General features: G+C 45.4%; 1 protein-coding gene across 1 annotated transcript in view; it reads right to left on the reverse strand.

Annotated features, from left to right (window-relative positions):
- The window catches only part of LOC126455032 (lachesin-like), a 1,182,593-nt gene that overhangs the window by 65,124 nt on the left and 1,101,227 nt on the right, over nt 1-16,242 (reverse strand). The window contains exon 6 of the mRNA XM_050091144.1: nt 373-528. Within this exon, the coding sequence (XP_049947101.1) occupies nt 373-528 (156 nt within the window). The remainder of the gene's footprint in view (nt 1-372; nt 529-16,242) is intronic.

Here is a 16,242-nt window from a genome sequence, read left to right on the forward strand (position 1 = left end):
CAGACTCAGGGTGCGATATTCATTACATTTTATAGCTGAAGGTGTCTTTGGTATTTGGATTCCGAGACGCTTTTCAAAACATTCTGCAATGCAAAAGTTTAGGTACTGTCTTTAAGAACCTAGTAGTTTACACTGGCGATTATATTGGCTTGTATCATCGATGGTTCAATAGCAGGAATATTAGCATTAAACACGCCCCCCCATCCGCAACATAACAAATGAATAATTTGCGAAGCCGGAGGAAAACGTTAAATACATAATCAGCGAAATGGGTATCCCATGAAAGCTGCGGTGAGCTGCTGTAGTGCAGAGCACCACCTCGACAGTACTGTTAGGCAGCAGAGCGTCAGGAAGGGGGCGCGGCACACGCACCGTGGCGGCCGGCGTAGGCGATGGTGCCGCCGTCCTCGCGGCGCCAGGTGACGGCGGGCTCGGGGTGGCCCCTGGCGCGGCACGACAGCGTCACGTCCTGCGACTCGCGCACCACCACCTCCGACGGCGTCGACTGCTCCTCCAGCGTCGGCGACACTGCAACAGTCGAGCACGCAATCTGCTTTATACCCAGCAGACACGAAGCAGCTTCCACGTATCTCCGACTCTGCCAGCAGCCGAAATTTCTGCATTGCCCCTTTATTTCGAAATACACGGCACAGAAAACAGAAACTGGATGTGAGGCATGCTCATACGAGGGGCGTTCAAAAATTAATTGAAGTGGTTTGGTTTTATTCAGGATTTCATTTACCGCATTATTCCCCACTCTTTTGGCTACAAAATCACAGTTTTCCACATAATCTCCGTTCAATACGACGGCCTTACGCCACCTCAGTGGAAAGGTCTTTGTGCCCACATGGCACCACTGTACCGGTCGTAACCAAAGCCTTGCTGCGCCAGTAACCTCTCCATCATTTATGTACCGTTCCCCGCGGACTGCGTCCTTCATTGGGCCAGACACGTGGAATTCGGAAGGTGCGAGATTCTGGCTGTAGGGTGGATGAGGAAGAACAGTCCAATGACGATTTGTGAGCTCCTTTCGAGTGCTTATACTTGTGGCAGGCCTTGCATTATCATAGTTGGCCGTTGTGGCCGAGCGGTTGTAGGCGCTTCAGTCCGGAAACGCGCTGCTGCTACGGTCGCAGGTTCGAATCCTGCCTTGGGCATGAATGTGTGTGACGTCCTTAGGTTTAAGTAGTGCTAAGTCCAGGAGGCTAATGACCTCAGATCCTAAGTCCCATAGTGCTTAGAGCCATTTGAACCATTGTCGTGGAGGAGGAGTTCATTTACAGTTTCTTCAGTTTCCTGAAATGCACAATGAGGGAAAACATCAAACCGAAATACCCCTTTCGAGTATCAGAAGACTGCAGCCTTCACGTAACCTTCTGAAGGTGTGTATTTGAACTGCTCAGGAGAGAAGGCACGTGGGAGATCGGACAGGTTTGCACGACGTTGTTACAATGATAACAGGCGCCTCGCCTGACGACTCACTCAGCTTTTCTTCAGTTGCAGGCATTGTAGGCATTCCGCAAGCGCCTTTGAAAATCTGCGAAGCTCTAGTTTTCCACTAAAAGAAACACAGTGATAGCTATCTGCTTGGAACGCACCTCCGTTACAAACACCATTTTGAAGGCTGCGCATAGCACCGCCACCAATTGCAACGTCTTGAATCTATAGGGGCTCAAGCAGGAATATTCTACAGTGTTTCAACAGAAATTAGCAGAGAAAAAAGTGACGTATTGCTTATCGTACTGCCGTAGTATATTAATTTGCAGTGTGTCCAGATCACCAAATGAAAAAGGCAAACATTTTTGTAATGACAAGACCTTCTGTTTCCCAAGCACTCCTCAGCAACGTCAATACGTAGTAGAACATGCTCTTGCTCGGATGCTGGTTTGAGTCCGGCGTTGCATTCCATTCTGCATCTACATCCATACTCCACAAGCCACCTGACGGTGTGTGGCGGACGGTACTTTGAGTACCTCTATCGGTTCTCCCTTCTATTCCAGTCTCGTATTGTTCGTGGAAAGAAAGACTGTCAGTATGCCTCTGTGTGGGCTCTAATCTCTCTGATTTAATCCGCATGGTCTCTTCGCGAGATATACGTAGGAGGTAGCAATATACTGCTTGACTCCTCGGTGAAGGTATGTTCTCGAAACTTCAACAAAAACCTGTACCGAGCTACTGAGCGTCTCTACTGCAAAGTCTTCCACTGGAGTTTATCTATCATCTCCGTAACGCTTTCACGATTACTAAATGATCCTATAACCAAGCGCGCAGCTCTCCATTGGATCTTCTCTATCTCTTCTGTCGACCCTTTCTGGTACGAATCCCACCCTGATGAGCAATATTCAAGCAGTGGGCGAACAAGTGTACTGTAACCTACTTCCTTTGTTTTCGGATTGCATTTCCTTAGGATTCTTCCAATGAATCTCAGTCTGGCATCTGCTTTACCGACGATCAACTTAATATGATCATTCCATTTTAAATCACTCATAATGCCTACTCCCAGATAATTTATGGAATTAACTGCTTCCAGTTGCTGACCTGCTATATTGTAGCTAAATGATGAGGGATCTTTCTTTCTATGTATTCGCAGCACATTACACTTGTCTACATTGAGATTCAATTGCCATTCCTTGCACCATGCGTCAATTCGTTGCAGATCCTCCTGCATTTCAGTACAATTTTCCGTTGGTGGGATCATCAAGCCAGCCCTGGTCTCAGTTGTCCCATATTTCAATGACATTCTACGTAAGTCGCGCAGAGTAGGTGGTCGTTGTCAACGTTGTTCACGACAGCAATACGATGAGCACACGAGTTATTAGCATCCGAGCAAGAGCGTGTTCCACTACGTATTTACGTTGCTGAGGAATGCTGTAAACCCCCCCCCCCCTCCCATGGGAAACAGACGGTTTTGTCATTAGAAAAATGTTTGTCTTTTTTATTCTCACCAAAATCATGGCGATACTATTGGTTGACGAATCTCGTCTCCGTAGTGAGATTGCCCTCAAGAAACCCAAGAATTGACCGTAGACCTATGTAAGGCCAGAGGTTCACCTCGCCACCACCTTGGGGCACATGTGAGAACACAGTGTTGGAGACATTCGATACTACCCGGCTGTCACCAAACTCGTTGTCTGTGATTATCAGAGCACAGATATAAGTTTCGTCGAAAACATCCAACGCCAGACCTGGAGCGTCTATTCTACATGATTTCCTGTCCGTCTGTTACAGTGTCCACTGTGTTTTGGTGTTTAACGTGGTCCTCGCTATGGTCTTTGGGAACGGAAAATCGCTTCATTGTAGCCTTTTCGAATGCCAAATTCAGTTCTGGAGCATTCAGCCCATGCATCCATTGTCTCAAAGGTCGTAGATATCGATCATCTTGTGCACCTATCAAACGTAGACAAATGGCTCTGAGCACTATGCAACTTAACTTCTGAGGTCATTAGTCCTCTAGAACTTAGAACTAATTAAACCTAACTAACCTAAGGACATCACACACATCCATGCCCGAGGCAGGATTCGAACCTACGACAGTAGCAGTCGCTCGGTTCCAGACTGTAGCGCCTAGAACCGCACGGCCACTCTGGCTGGCGAACGTAGACAGCCAGTGCGGTGTGAGTCTTCAACACTGCCAGTCAACTGGAACCGATTCCATATCCACGCCACGTCACTTTCACTCTGGTGCACACGTCGAACAACATCCATGGTTGACAAGTCTTCGGCACGTAACGTAATGATGCGGAGCCGATCTCTGTCACCAATGTACTTCGTGGCATGACGGATATTCAATCTACTCTTGTAAAGACGTTTCAAAGGCGTCACTACTAGCACTTTACTTTCAACTGTAATGCTGCAATCCATGCGAGTGCGGCATTGTGCCCGTCGGTAGAACAGCGTCGTTAGTGACCCTCGATCGGTACAGGACCTGTCACATTAGCAACGCACACGCACAACACACCGAGCTGATGCCGAACTTTTGGTGATGTGTGTGTGTATTCAAACAGCTAATGACTTTGTCTAAGTGGTAGCACAGTTTCCCAAAAGACCACCGAAGTTAACTTCGCTGTCGCGCTTAGCTAGCACTTGGATGCGTGACCGTCCGGGTCTGCCCAGCGTTGCTGGCAAGTGAGGTGCACTCATTCCTTGTGAGGTGATTGAGCAGCTAGTTCATTGAGAAGTAGCGGCTCCAGTCACGAAAACTGACTACGTCTGGGAAAACGGTGTGTTGACCACACGCCCCTCCATATCAGCAAGTTGAGGATGATACAGTGCCTCTCGGTTGAGGATGATACAGTGGTCAGTCGGTACCATTGGGCCTTCCGAGACCCGTTGAGACGGACGGTACATTGAAACAAAAGTGTTGCATTCCAGCTTCCCGACAGTGAGTCAGAATCATTAAACATGTTCAGCTTCGGTTCTGACAGCCGATGACGCCCCAACACCGCGAAGGAGGCAGTAAACGAACGTCTAATAAGAAACTGTGGACTTCACACATGGTATGCAAGTAATCAGCACTTTAACTACCTTAAAGAAGGTAGAAAAACGTCATCTGCATTCTGGGTATCAGGAAAGATTACGCGGAAACCTGAATGATGGTTTGTGAAAAAGTAAATAATTTGGAGATAGATGGAGAAGCAATTGTGGTAGATGTGCAAATGGGCAAATTTATCTTGGGATATTATTATTTAATAAACAGGGCACAAGCGATAATGAAATCATTGTTAGGAGTAATAAAGAATGAGCTGTTACAAGGAAAATGAACTCTGTTCTGTGGAACAAAAAATGAGAACAACTGAGAAGAGAATTCATAAGACAATAGCCCAGAGTGTAGTTTTGTACGGAGCAGATGCCTGGGACGTTATCAAAACATGATGGATTACTTAAGACGAAGACCAAGCTCAGGCTGTACTAGGATGGAAAGGATAAGAAATAAAGTAATCCGACAAAGGATGAAAATGGATAGGTACATCTGTGACGACATCCAACGGAAACAGCTGAAGTGGTTTCGGTCTTGGTATAGAAAGAATGAAGATAGAATAACACATAGGAAGCTACGATGGCTACAGTCCCAGAGAAAGAAAATGGGTCGCCCACGACGTAAATGACAGATGATGTGGAGGAGGCAATGTAACGAAAGAACATGTACGTTGAGGAAAGTCAAGACACAAGAAAACGGCTACTGGGGGTGGAGAAGCGGCGCCAGCAAGAAAACGATAAAGATTGTTTGTGGGAGGATCGTGTATTGCTTCATAAGAAGGAGAAATGTTTATCATCAGGTGAAGTAATTAGATAATGGCAGGATCATGGTTTATCGAGAGTACGGTATATCATTCCACAGTAATGCTGCTCGTCTTGTTGGCGATACCACGACTCTTATGTCAATATGGAATCGATGTGTTTATGAATGCTGTACCACGCCCTAAGGACAAGCGCCTGAGAGAGCTGAAAGTTCACAGACCGTTGTCGTTGACGGTAAAACCTTGTGAGTAGTTAAGCCGCATTGTATCCTCTTCAAACTTTTTAAATTCTCAACGCTTTGATCTCGGCTGCTTGTATCTTCTTCAGGGTTCCATTCGCGTCACAGGATAGCTCAACACTCGAAAGACCGCGTCACATTCACTTACTCTTATAACGTTAGTTTTGTTTTTGAATGAGTTGTAACATTTTGCTCCCTGTATTTTACCCTTCCTACCCGCAAAATTTCAGAGAACATATTCCAGTCAACATTTCCAGTAGTTTTAGAAGTCTACAAGTGCTATGAACGTACATTTACCATCCTTTAACCTATCTTCTAAGGTAAGTAGTATGGTCAGTACTGAATCGCTTCCTCATACATTTCTTCGGAGTCCAAACTGGTTTCCATCGAGGTAGGGTTCTGTAAGTTTTTTCTATTCTTCTGTAAATTATTCGTGTCGATATTTAGGAATTATGAATCATTAAACTGATAGTATGATAATAACAACGTCTGTGAGCATCTGCTTTCTTTGGAAACAGAATTACTACATTCTTCTTAACGTGTGAGGGTAATTCTTGCACAACGGGTGAAATAGTTTTGTCATAGCTGACTCCCCAAGGATATCAATAATTTTGACATAATGTCACCTAATCCAGGGGGTCTCGTTACGACTCAGATTTTTCAGTGCTGTGTCAAATTCTTCCCGCTATATAACTCCCACCACATCCTCATACATTTCATTATCCCTTTTTCTATACTGTCTTCTTCACTTCCGTTGTTTAGTCCCTTTATATATTCCTTTCATCATTTGGCTTTCCCTTTTATCCTTAGTAAAGGTTTTCCATCCGAGTTCTTATTATTCACATAGCTTTTCTCCAAAGATCACTCTCTTTCTCTATCTGTAATTTTCGTTTAGGCGGTCTCAGTCTTTCCCCTGCTACTACAGACTTGCATTTGTCCTCTTGCCATTCCCTTGAAGCCATTTTTACTTCCTGTGACGTCATACTTTAGACGTTTGTATTCCCTTTTGCCTGCTACATTTTTCCTTTTTTTATTCTTCTTCTTTCGCCACTTAAATTCATGATTTCTTGTGATAATTAAGAGTTCCTACCAGGTCTGTTCTTTTTTTCCCTTTGCTGCCTTCGTATTTCATTTTTCACGATGACCCATTCGCCTTCAGCTGTGTTCCCTTCTCACGGAAACCCTCAACAATCTCTGCCTCTTTCAATTTCACTTTCTTAATGTCCTATCTCTCTGCAGCTTCATCAGTTTAGATCTGCAGTTCATATTAAATAAATTGTGACCTGCCCTTGAAAATGTCTTACAGCTTTAAATCTACCTGCGAAACCTCTGTCTTACCAATATAAAATGAGTCTGAAATCTTTCATCGTCTCCAAGTTTCCCCCATGTACACAGTCTTCTTACATGATTCGTAAATCAGGTGTTTACAATGATTAAACTATTCTCTGCGGATAATTCTACCAGGTGGGTTACTCTTTCATTCTTTTCCCCCAAATTAATTATCCTTACAATTTTCGTTCTGTTACTTTTCCTAGTATCCAACTCCAATCTCCCGTAACTATTAAATTTTGGTCTCCCTTATCTGAATAATTTATTTTATATCATCACACAGTCTGTCAATCTGTTCACTACTGTGGTGAGTGTCGGCCACGATAGTGCATTCACTATGTCATTCATAGTAGCTTACACATATCTTGTTTTCTTACTCATTATTAGACCTGCTCCTACATAACACCTGCACCGAGTGGAGGGTCTGAATCAGAGGCTGAGAAGGTTCTGCGACCGTGTGGGCTGCAGATTCCTCGACTTGCGCCATAGGGTGGTGGGGTTTCGGGTTCCGCTGGATAGGTCAGAAGTCCACTACACGCAGCAAGCGACTACACGGGTAGCAGGGGTTGTGTGGCTTGGACTGGGCGGTTTTTATGTTAGATGGCCTCGGGCAAGTACAGAAAGGGCAGCAGCCTCAAAGGGTGCGAGGTAAAGTCAGGACATGCGGGGGCCAAGCAGCAATCGGTATTGTAATTGTAAACTGTCGAAGCTGCATTGGAAAAGTACCGGAACTTCAAGCGCTGATAGAAAGCACCGAAGCTGAAATCGTTATAGGTACAGAAAGCTGGCTGAAGCCAGAAATAAATTCTGCCGAAATTTTTACAAAGGCACAGACGGTGTTTAGAAAGGATAGATTGCATGCAACCGGTGGTGTCGTGTTTGTCGCTGTTAGTAGTAGTTTTTCCTGTAGTGAATTAGAAGTGGATATTTCCTGTGAATTATTATGGGTGGAGGTCACACTCAACAACCGAGCTAGGTTAATAATTGGCTCCTTTCACCGACTCCCGACTCAGCAGCATTAGTGGCAGAACAACTGAGAGAAAGTTTGGAATACATTTCACATAAATTTTCTCATCATGTTATAGTCTTAGGTGGAGATTTCAATTTACCAGATATAGACTGGGACACTCAGATGTTTAGGACGGGTGGTAGGGACAGAGCATCGAGTGACATCATACTGAGTGCACTATCCGAAAATTACCTCGAGCAATTAAACAGAGAACCGACTCGTGGAGATAACATCTTGGACCTACTGATAACAAACAGACGCGAACTTTTCGACTCTGTAAGTGCAGAACAGGGAATCAGTGATCATAAGGCCGTTGCAGCATCCCTGAATATGGAAGTTAATAGGAATATAAAAAAGGGAGGAAGGTTTATCTGTTTAGCAAGAGTAATATAAAGCAGATTTCAGACTACCTAACAGATCAAAACGAAAATTTCTGTTCCGACATTGAGGGTTTATGGAAAAAGTTCAAGGCAATCGTAAAATGCGTTTTAGACAGGTACGTGCCGAGTAAAACTGTGAGGGACGAGAAAAACCCACCGTGGTTCAACAACAAAGTTAGGAAACTACTGCGAAATCAAAGAGAGCTTCACTCCAAGTGTAATCGCAGCCAAAACCTCTCAGACAAACGGAAGCTAAACGATGTCAAAGTTAGGGTAAGGAGGCCTATCCGTGAAGCGTTCAGTGAATTCGAAAGTAAAATTCTATGTACCGACTTGACAGAAAATCCTAGGAAGTTCTGGTCTTACGTTAAATCAGTAAGTGGCTCGATACAGCAAATCCAGACACTCCTGGATGATGATGGCATTGAAACAGAGGATGACACGCGTAAAGCTGAAATACTAAACACCTTTTTCCAAAGCTGTTTCACAGAGGAAGACCGCACTGCAGTTCCTTCTCTAAATCCTCGCACAAACGAAAAAATGGCTGACATCGAAATAAGTGTCAAAGAAATAGAAAAGCGACTGGAATCACTCAACAGAGGAAAGTCCACTGGAGCTGACGCGATACCAGTTCGATTCTACACAGAGTACGCGAAAGAACTTGCCCCCCTTCTAACAGCCGTGTACCGCAAGTCTCTAGAGGAACGGAAGGTTCCAAATGATTGGAAAAGAGCACAGGTAGTCCCAGTCTTCAAGAAGGGTCGTCGAGCAGATGCGCAAAACTGTAGACCTATATCTCTGACGTCGATCTGTTGTAGAATTTTAGAACATGTTTTTTGCTCGCGTATCATGTCGTTTTTGGAAACCCAGAATCTACTCTGTAGGAATCAACTTGGATTCCGGAAACAGCGATCGTGTGAGACCCAACTCGCTTTATTTGTTCATGAGACCCAGAAAATATTAGATACAGGCTCCCGGTAGATGCTATTTTCCTTGACTTCCGGAAGGTGTTAGTTACAATTCCGCACTGTCGCCTGATGAACAAAGTAAGAGCCTATGGAATATCAGACCAGCTGTGTGGCTGGATTGAAGAGTTTTTAGCAAAACAGAACACAGCATGTTCTTATCAATGGAGAGACGTCCACAGACGTTAAAATAACCTCTGGCGTGCCACAGGGGAGTGTTGTGGGACCATTGCTTTTCACAATATATATAAATGACCTAGAAGACGGTGTCGGAAGTTCCATGCAGCTTTTCGCGGATGGTGCTGTAGTATACAGAGAAGTTGCAGCATTAGAAAATTGTAGCGAAATGCAGGAAGATCTGCAGCGGATAGGCACTTGGTGCAGGGAGTGGCAACTGACCCTTAACATAGACAAATGTAATGTATTGCGAATACATAGAAAGAAGGATCCTTTATTGTATGATTGTATGATTATATGATAGCAGTTACTTCTGTAAAATATCTGGGAGTATGCGTGCGGAACGATTTGAAGTGGAACGATCATATAAAATTAATTGTTGGTAATGGCTTGGTTCAAATGGCTCTGAGCACTATGGGACTTAACATCTATGGTCATCAGTCCCCTAGAACTTAGAACTACTTAAACCTAACTAACCTAAGGACGTCACACAACACCCAGTCATCACGAGGCAGAGAAAATCCCTGACCCCGCCGGGAATCGAACCCGGGAACCCGGGCGTGGGAAGCGAAAACGCTACCGCACGACCACGAGCTGCGGACAATTGTTGGTAAGGCGGGTACCAGGTTGAGATTCATTGGAAGAGTCCTTAGAAAACGTAGTCCATCAACAAAGGAGGTGGCTTACAAAACACTCGTTCGACCTATATTTGAGTATTGCTCATCAGTGAGGGATCCGTACCAGATCGGGTTGATGGAGGAGATAGAGAAGATCCAAAGAAGAGCGGCACGTTTCGTCACAGGGTTATTTGGTAACCGTGATAGCGTTACGGAGACTTTTATCAAACTCAAGTGGCAGACTCTGCAAGAGAGGCACTCTGCATCGCGGTGTAGCTTGCTCGCCAGGTTTCGAGAGGGTGCGTTTCTCGATGAGGTATCGAATATATTGCTTCCCCCTACTTATGCCTCCCGAGGAGATCACGAATGTAAAATTAGAGAGGTTCGAGCGCGCACGGAGGCTTTCAGACAGTAGTTCTTCCAGCGAACCATACGCGACTGGAACAGAAAAGGGAGGTAATGACAGTGGCACGTACAGTGCTCTCCGCCACACACCGTTGGGTGGCTTGCGGAGTATAAATGTAGATGTAGATGTAGACCATTAAAAAAAGTTTTGCATCAGCCCAGTTCCCAGAAATCCTGAAGATAGATGTTGACTGTGGATATTGTATCACAGACACAGTCCCTTTGACTGTTCAGACATGTCACTAAACCCGCCCAAACATGGAAACGATGCATGAGCAACGCCTGTTAGACTTCGGGTCCGACCGCCGATGTTCCAGTCGTTCCACCAGGAAGGAGGTATACGGCTCGTGTTGTCTGTAGTTCAACCATGCCTAGACGGTCAATAGCGCGGTTCGATCGCGTCCGCATCGTTAATCTGACAGGAAGGGCTCTCAACAAGGGAAGTGTGCAGGCGTCTCGGAGTGAACCAAAGCGATGTTGTTCGGACTTGGAGGAAATACAGAGATACAGGAACTGCCGATGACATGCCTCGCTCAGACTGCCTAAGGGCCACTCCTGCAGTGGATGACCGTTACCTATGGATTATGACGCTGACAGCAACGTTACCATGTTGAATAATGCTTTTCGTGCAGTCACATGACGTTGTGTTACGACTCAAATTGTGCGCAATAGGCTGCATGATCCGCAACTCCATTCCCGACGTCCATGGCCGTGTCCATCTTTGCAATCACGACACCATGCAGCGAGCTACGGACGGGCCCAGCAACATGATGAATGGACTGCTCGCATTGGCATGGGGTACAAAGAGGGAGCCTCCTAGAAGATTGTGAGCCTAAAGACTGAAGACAAACACAATCGGGCGTACCCTGGAAACGGTGGAAGATCCTAAAGACTGAAGACAGACACAATCGGGCGTACCCTGGAAACGGTGAAAGATTTCACCGGCTAATCCTTCTAACACCAGATCAAGTTAAAGTCCAAATTAACATCAAGATGCAACGGCCTTTATCAAGACCATCCCTTGTGACGGTCTCGATAAATATTGAGGGATTCTCTAGTCATAAGAGTGTTTTATTAGCAGACATGTGCTATAAGCATAAATGCGACGTATTGTTGGTGCAGGAAACACACCGGGGAACCACCTGCCACAGACCTAAAATAGCAGGAATGGATTTGGCCATTGAAAGACCTCACGACAAGTATGGGAGAGCGATTTTCATCAGACCCGGGCTCAACGTAACATCAGCCGCAATGACAGAAGTAAATAACATTGAAGTACTTACCATTGGCGCCCAGAAGTTCTCTGTGACGTCTGTGTACAAACCACCAGATGTGGACTTTGTTTTCCATGAACCAAACAATTTTACATATGACCATATTAATTTTGTCATGGGCGATTTCAACTGCCATGGTGAAGCATGGGGATATAATGAGACTGATGAAAATGGTGTACAACTTGAATCCTTGGCTGACACTAATGACCTACAACTCATTCATGACCCAAAACAGCCAGCATCGTTCAACAGCAGAAGATGGAGAAGGGGATATAATCCTGACAACATCTTCGTGAGTAGGAAGTTGGCAGCACAGTACATGAAGCTTGTTGAAGAACCTATCCCAAGTACACAACACAGACCCGTCATTTGTGTTGTGAATGCCATGGTTAAACCAGAGGAGGTGCCTTTCCGAAGACGTTTTAATTTCAAAAAGGCAGACTGGCAGAAATTTCAAGAGCAATTGGACGAAGAGATTGAGAAAATCCCACCTTGACCAGATGAGTATGATAGATTTATCGATTTTGTGATAGGGATCTCAAGGATAAACATCCCAAGGGGTTGCCGTACCCAGTACATCCAGGGTCTGACCGGCAGCAGCAAGGTCTTACTTGACAGGTACCAAAATCTGTTCACTCAGGACCCCTTCAGCAAAGATACGATGGAGGCTAGGGAGGAACTATTGCAAGCCATTGCTCAGGATAAGAGATCACGGTTATGCAAACTAGTCGAGAATCTTGACATGAAACAAAACAGCAGACGTGCATGGAAATTACTGAAAAACTTAAGTGGGGACCCAACTGACCACCAGCAGAAGAACAACGGGGTAACAGCAAATCAGATTGCTAGCCAACTTCTGAAGAATGGGAAAACCAACAACAAAAAGATTACGGACTCCTCAATGCTTCATTCACAGCAACCGAACTGGAAGACGCAATTCAGAGTATGAAACTGAATAAGGCCGCTGGAACTGATGACCTTAGAACGGAGCAGATAAAACAGTTTTGGCCCAAAGCTCGAAACTGATTACTACAAATGATGAACACCTGTATTAAAGAGCTGAATATTCCAAAACTATGGCGGCAGGCGAGAGTGGTGGCTTTACTAAAACCTGGCAAGGAGGTAAAGGACCCCAAAAGTTACAGACCAGTGTCACTTCTATGCCATATCTATAAGATACTGGAGCGGATGATTCTCAACCGAGTGGCAGAAACCATAGATGGAAAGCTCATAAAGGAACAAGCCGGTTTCAGACCAGGAAGATCTTGTTGTGGGCAAATACTTAATCTGACGAAACACATAGAAGATGGGTTTGAAAAAAAAATTAATAACTGGAGCAGCTTTCATAGATCTCACTGCTGCATACGACACGGTAAACCACAGAAAGCTATTGCGCAAATTATATCACCTCACAGGGGACTGTAGATTGACGATGGTTATTGGTAGTCATCTGCAGAATCGAAGATTTTATGTCTCCCTAAATGGTAAGAACAGTAGATGGCGACTGCAGAAGAATGGCTTACCACAAGGAAGTGTACTTTCTCCCATCCTTTATAATGTGTACACTAATGACCAACCTATACCTCCAAATGCAAGATCGTATATGCTGATGACACAGCTGTGGTGATCCAGGGGTCCAATTTTGATGCAACATCTGGAAACCTCTCTAGAGTGCTTGAAGAACTGGCTCAATACTATGACGCCAGTCACCTCAAGCCAAACCCTGACAAAACCCAAGTATGTGCTTTCCATCTGCGCAATAGAGATGCTGGAGTTGAGCTCGAAGTTACATGGCAAGGTAAGAAGCTAGAGCACTGTCCAACACCTAAATACCTTGGGGTTGTACTTGGGGGAACGCTTTCCTTCAAGCAGCATTGCCAAAACACCAAGGCTAAAGTCTGATCCAGGAATAACATCATCCGCAGGCTGACAAACTATGAATGGGGAGCCCAACCATCAGTACTGAGAACATCAGCACTTGCTCTGTGTATTTCTGCAGCACACTATGCAGCGCCAGTATGGGAAGCATCTTCACATGCTAAACAGATTGATATAAGTGTAAATGAGACAATGCTAATTGTTACAGGCTATCTCAGACCCACACCAACGGGTAATTTGTACCTACTTGCTGGAATTGCCCCATCCAAGATCAGAAGGCAGGTGGCAGCAGATGCTGAGGGAACAAAGAAAGAAACAGATTCCCGACACCCACTGAATGGGCATGTCACTCAGGCTCGGAGGCTTAAGTCTAGAAATAGCTTTATTGCAAGAACCAAGACCCTTGACGGTTCACAGGAAGATAATAGAGTCCGTAAATAGGAGAATGAACAAACCGCACTGCAGATAATACCAAAAGAGCAAATGGCACCTGGAAACAAACTTCCTAAATAGGCTGAGGGCTGGTGTACCCAGATGCAAAACTAACCTGTGCAAGTGGGGACTGCTGACTAACGACGGCGACGTTCTTTGCGGATGCGGAGAGGTACAAGACGAGGCACATCTGCTCATGTGCCGACTACTGCCGGAGCCCTGCAGTTTTAGTGACCTGCTACAAGCCAACGACAAAGCCGTAGCGGTGGCTAACTATTGGAAAAATAAAATTTGATCTGGACACGGAAAAGTAAAGCATTGGCATCACAGTCTCTTCACCGATGAGTGTCGCATATGCCTTCAACCAGACAATCGTCGGAGACATGTTTGGAGGCAACCCGGTCAGGCTGAGCGCCTTAGACACACTGTGCAGCTATGTAGCAAGGTGGAGGTTCCCTGCTGGTTTGGGGTAACATTATGTCAGGCTGACATACACCGCTGGTGGTCGTGGAAGGCGCCGTAAGGGCTGTACAATACGTGAATGCCATCCTCCGACCGATAGTGCAACCATATCGGCAGCATATTGGCGAGGCATTCGTCTTCATGGACGACAATTCGTGCCCCCATTGTGCATATCTTGTGAATTACTTCTTTCAGGATAATGACATCGCTCGACTAGAGTGGCCAGCATGTTTTCCAGATATGAACCCTGTCGAACATGCCTGGGATAGATTGAAGAGGGCTGTTTATGAACGACGTGACCCTCCAACCACTCTGAGTGATCTAAGCCGAATCGCCGTTGAGGAGTGGGATAATCTGGACCAACAGTGCCTTGATTAACTTGTGGATAATATGCAACGACAAATACAGTAATGCATCAATGCAAGAGGACGTGTTATTTGGTATCAGAGGTAACAGTGTGTACAGCAATCTGGACCACCATCTCTGAAGGTCTCGCTGTATGGTGGCACAACATGTAATGTGTGGTTTCCGTGAGCAATGGGCGGAAATGATGTTTATTTTGATCTCTATTCCAGTTTTCTGTACAGGTTCCGGAACTCTTGGAACTGAGGTGATGCGAATCTTTTTTTGATGTGTGTATTTGAATTTATAATTATCACCCCGTACTGACCTTCCAATAGGTCGTGTTCTTCCTGTCAATGCGCTTCACTACTACTACTACTACTACTACTACTACTACTACTCCGTGATCAGGCCCAGTGGACCGCACGTATCTTCAAGTTTCCTCCTCCACTGTATTCTGTCCATTGCTGCTATCCGCCATCCGCTCACATCTATTGACACTTGGTTTAAATCTTCGTGGATTCCATCCCTCCAACTCTTCTTGGGTCTCCCTGGCGGTCTCTCTCCTGTCTGTGTGAAATCCAGGAGCTTCCGAGGCCATCTGTGATCCTCCATCCGGGCCACATGGCCGGCCCACTGCATTCGTTTTGCTTTGAAAGTTCCTGCTATGTTGGGCTGCTGGTATAGTTCCTCAAGCTCTTGGTTGTATCTGATCCTCCATTCCCCTGTATCTGCATCCAGAACCGAACCGAAGACCTTCCGAAGCACTTTTCTCTCAAAAACAAGTATCTTATGGAAGTCCTGTTTCCGGATAGTCCATGTCTCACAGCCATATAGAACAACAGGATCCGGGTTTTGTACAGTCGAATCTTGAACTGTCTGGTGAGATACCTGGACCGAAGCAGTTGTGCTAGGCTGTGGTAAGATCGGTTTCCTGCTTGCATTCTGACGTTGATCTCTGCTTCTCATGACGAGTTCTCAGTGAAAAGTGCCCCTAGGTATTTGAATTATTGCACTCTCTTAGAGGACTGGCCCCCAACGTGCAGTGATTGTAGATGATTAGCTGTCTGACTATGACCACGCGTCATAACGAGGTACTCTGTCTTGGCTTCGTTTATGTTTAGCCCAAATTTGCTGGCAGCCCCCTTTAGTGCTCTGGTCATTTGCTCAAGCTCCTCTTCCGACCTAGAGAGTAAGCAGATGTCGTCTGCATAGGCTAAGTATGATAGTCTCTTTCCTTCGATTTCAATCCCTTCGTTCTCTTGGAAGGTCTCGTGTACGATCTTCTCGATGGCAAAGTTGAACAGGATAGGAGACAACCCATCTCCTTGCCAGAGCCCCGTCACAATTTCAAACTCCTCAGTTACGCGATTTTCCCATCTTTACCTTTGCACGTGTTTCGTTCAGACAGATCTTTACCAGATTGATGAGTTTCTCTGCTATGCCAAACTCCTTTAAATAGTTGAGCAGGCTCTTGCGATGTATGCAATCATAGG

The sequence above is a fragment of the Schistocerca serialis genome, chromosome 1 (genome assembly GCF_023864345.2).
Source record: "Schistocerca serialis cubense isolate TAMUIC-IGC-003099 chromosome 1, iqSchSeri2.2, whole genome shotgun sequence".
In the NCBI taxonomy this organism is placed as follows: domain Eukaryota; kingdom Metazoa; phylum Arthropoda; class Insecta; order Orthoptera; family Acrididae; genus Schistocerca; species Schistocerca serialis.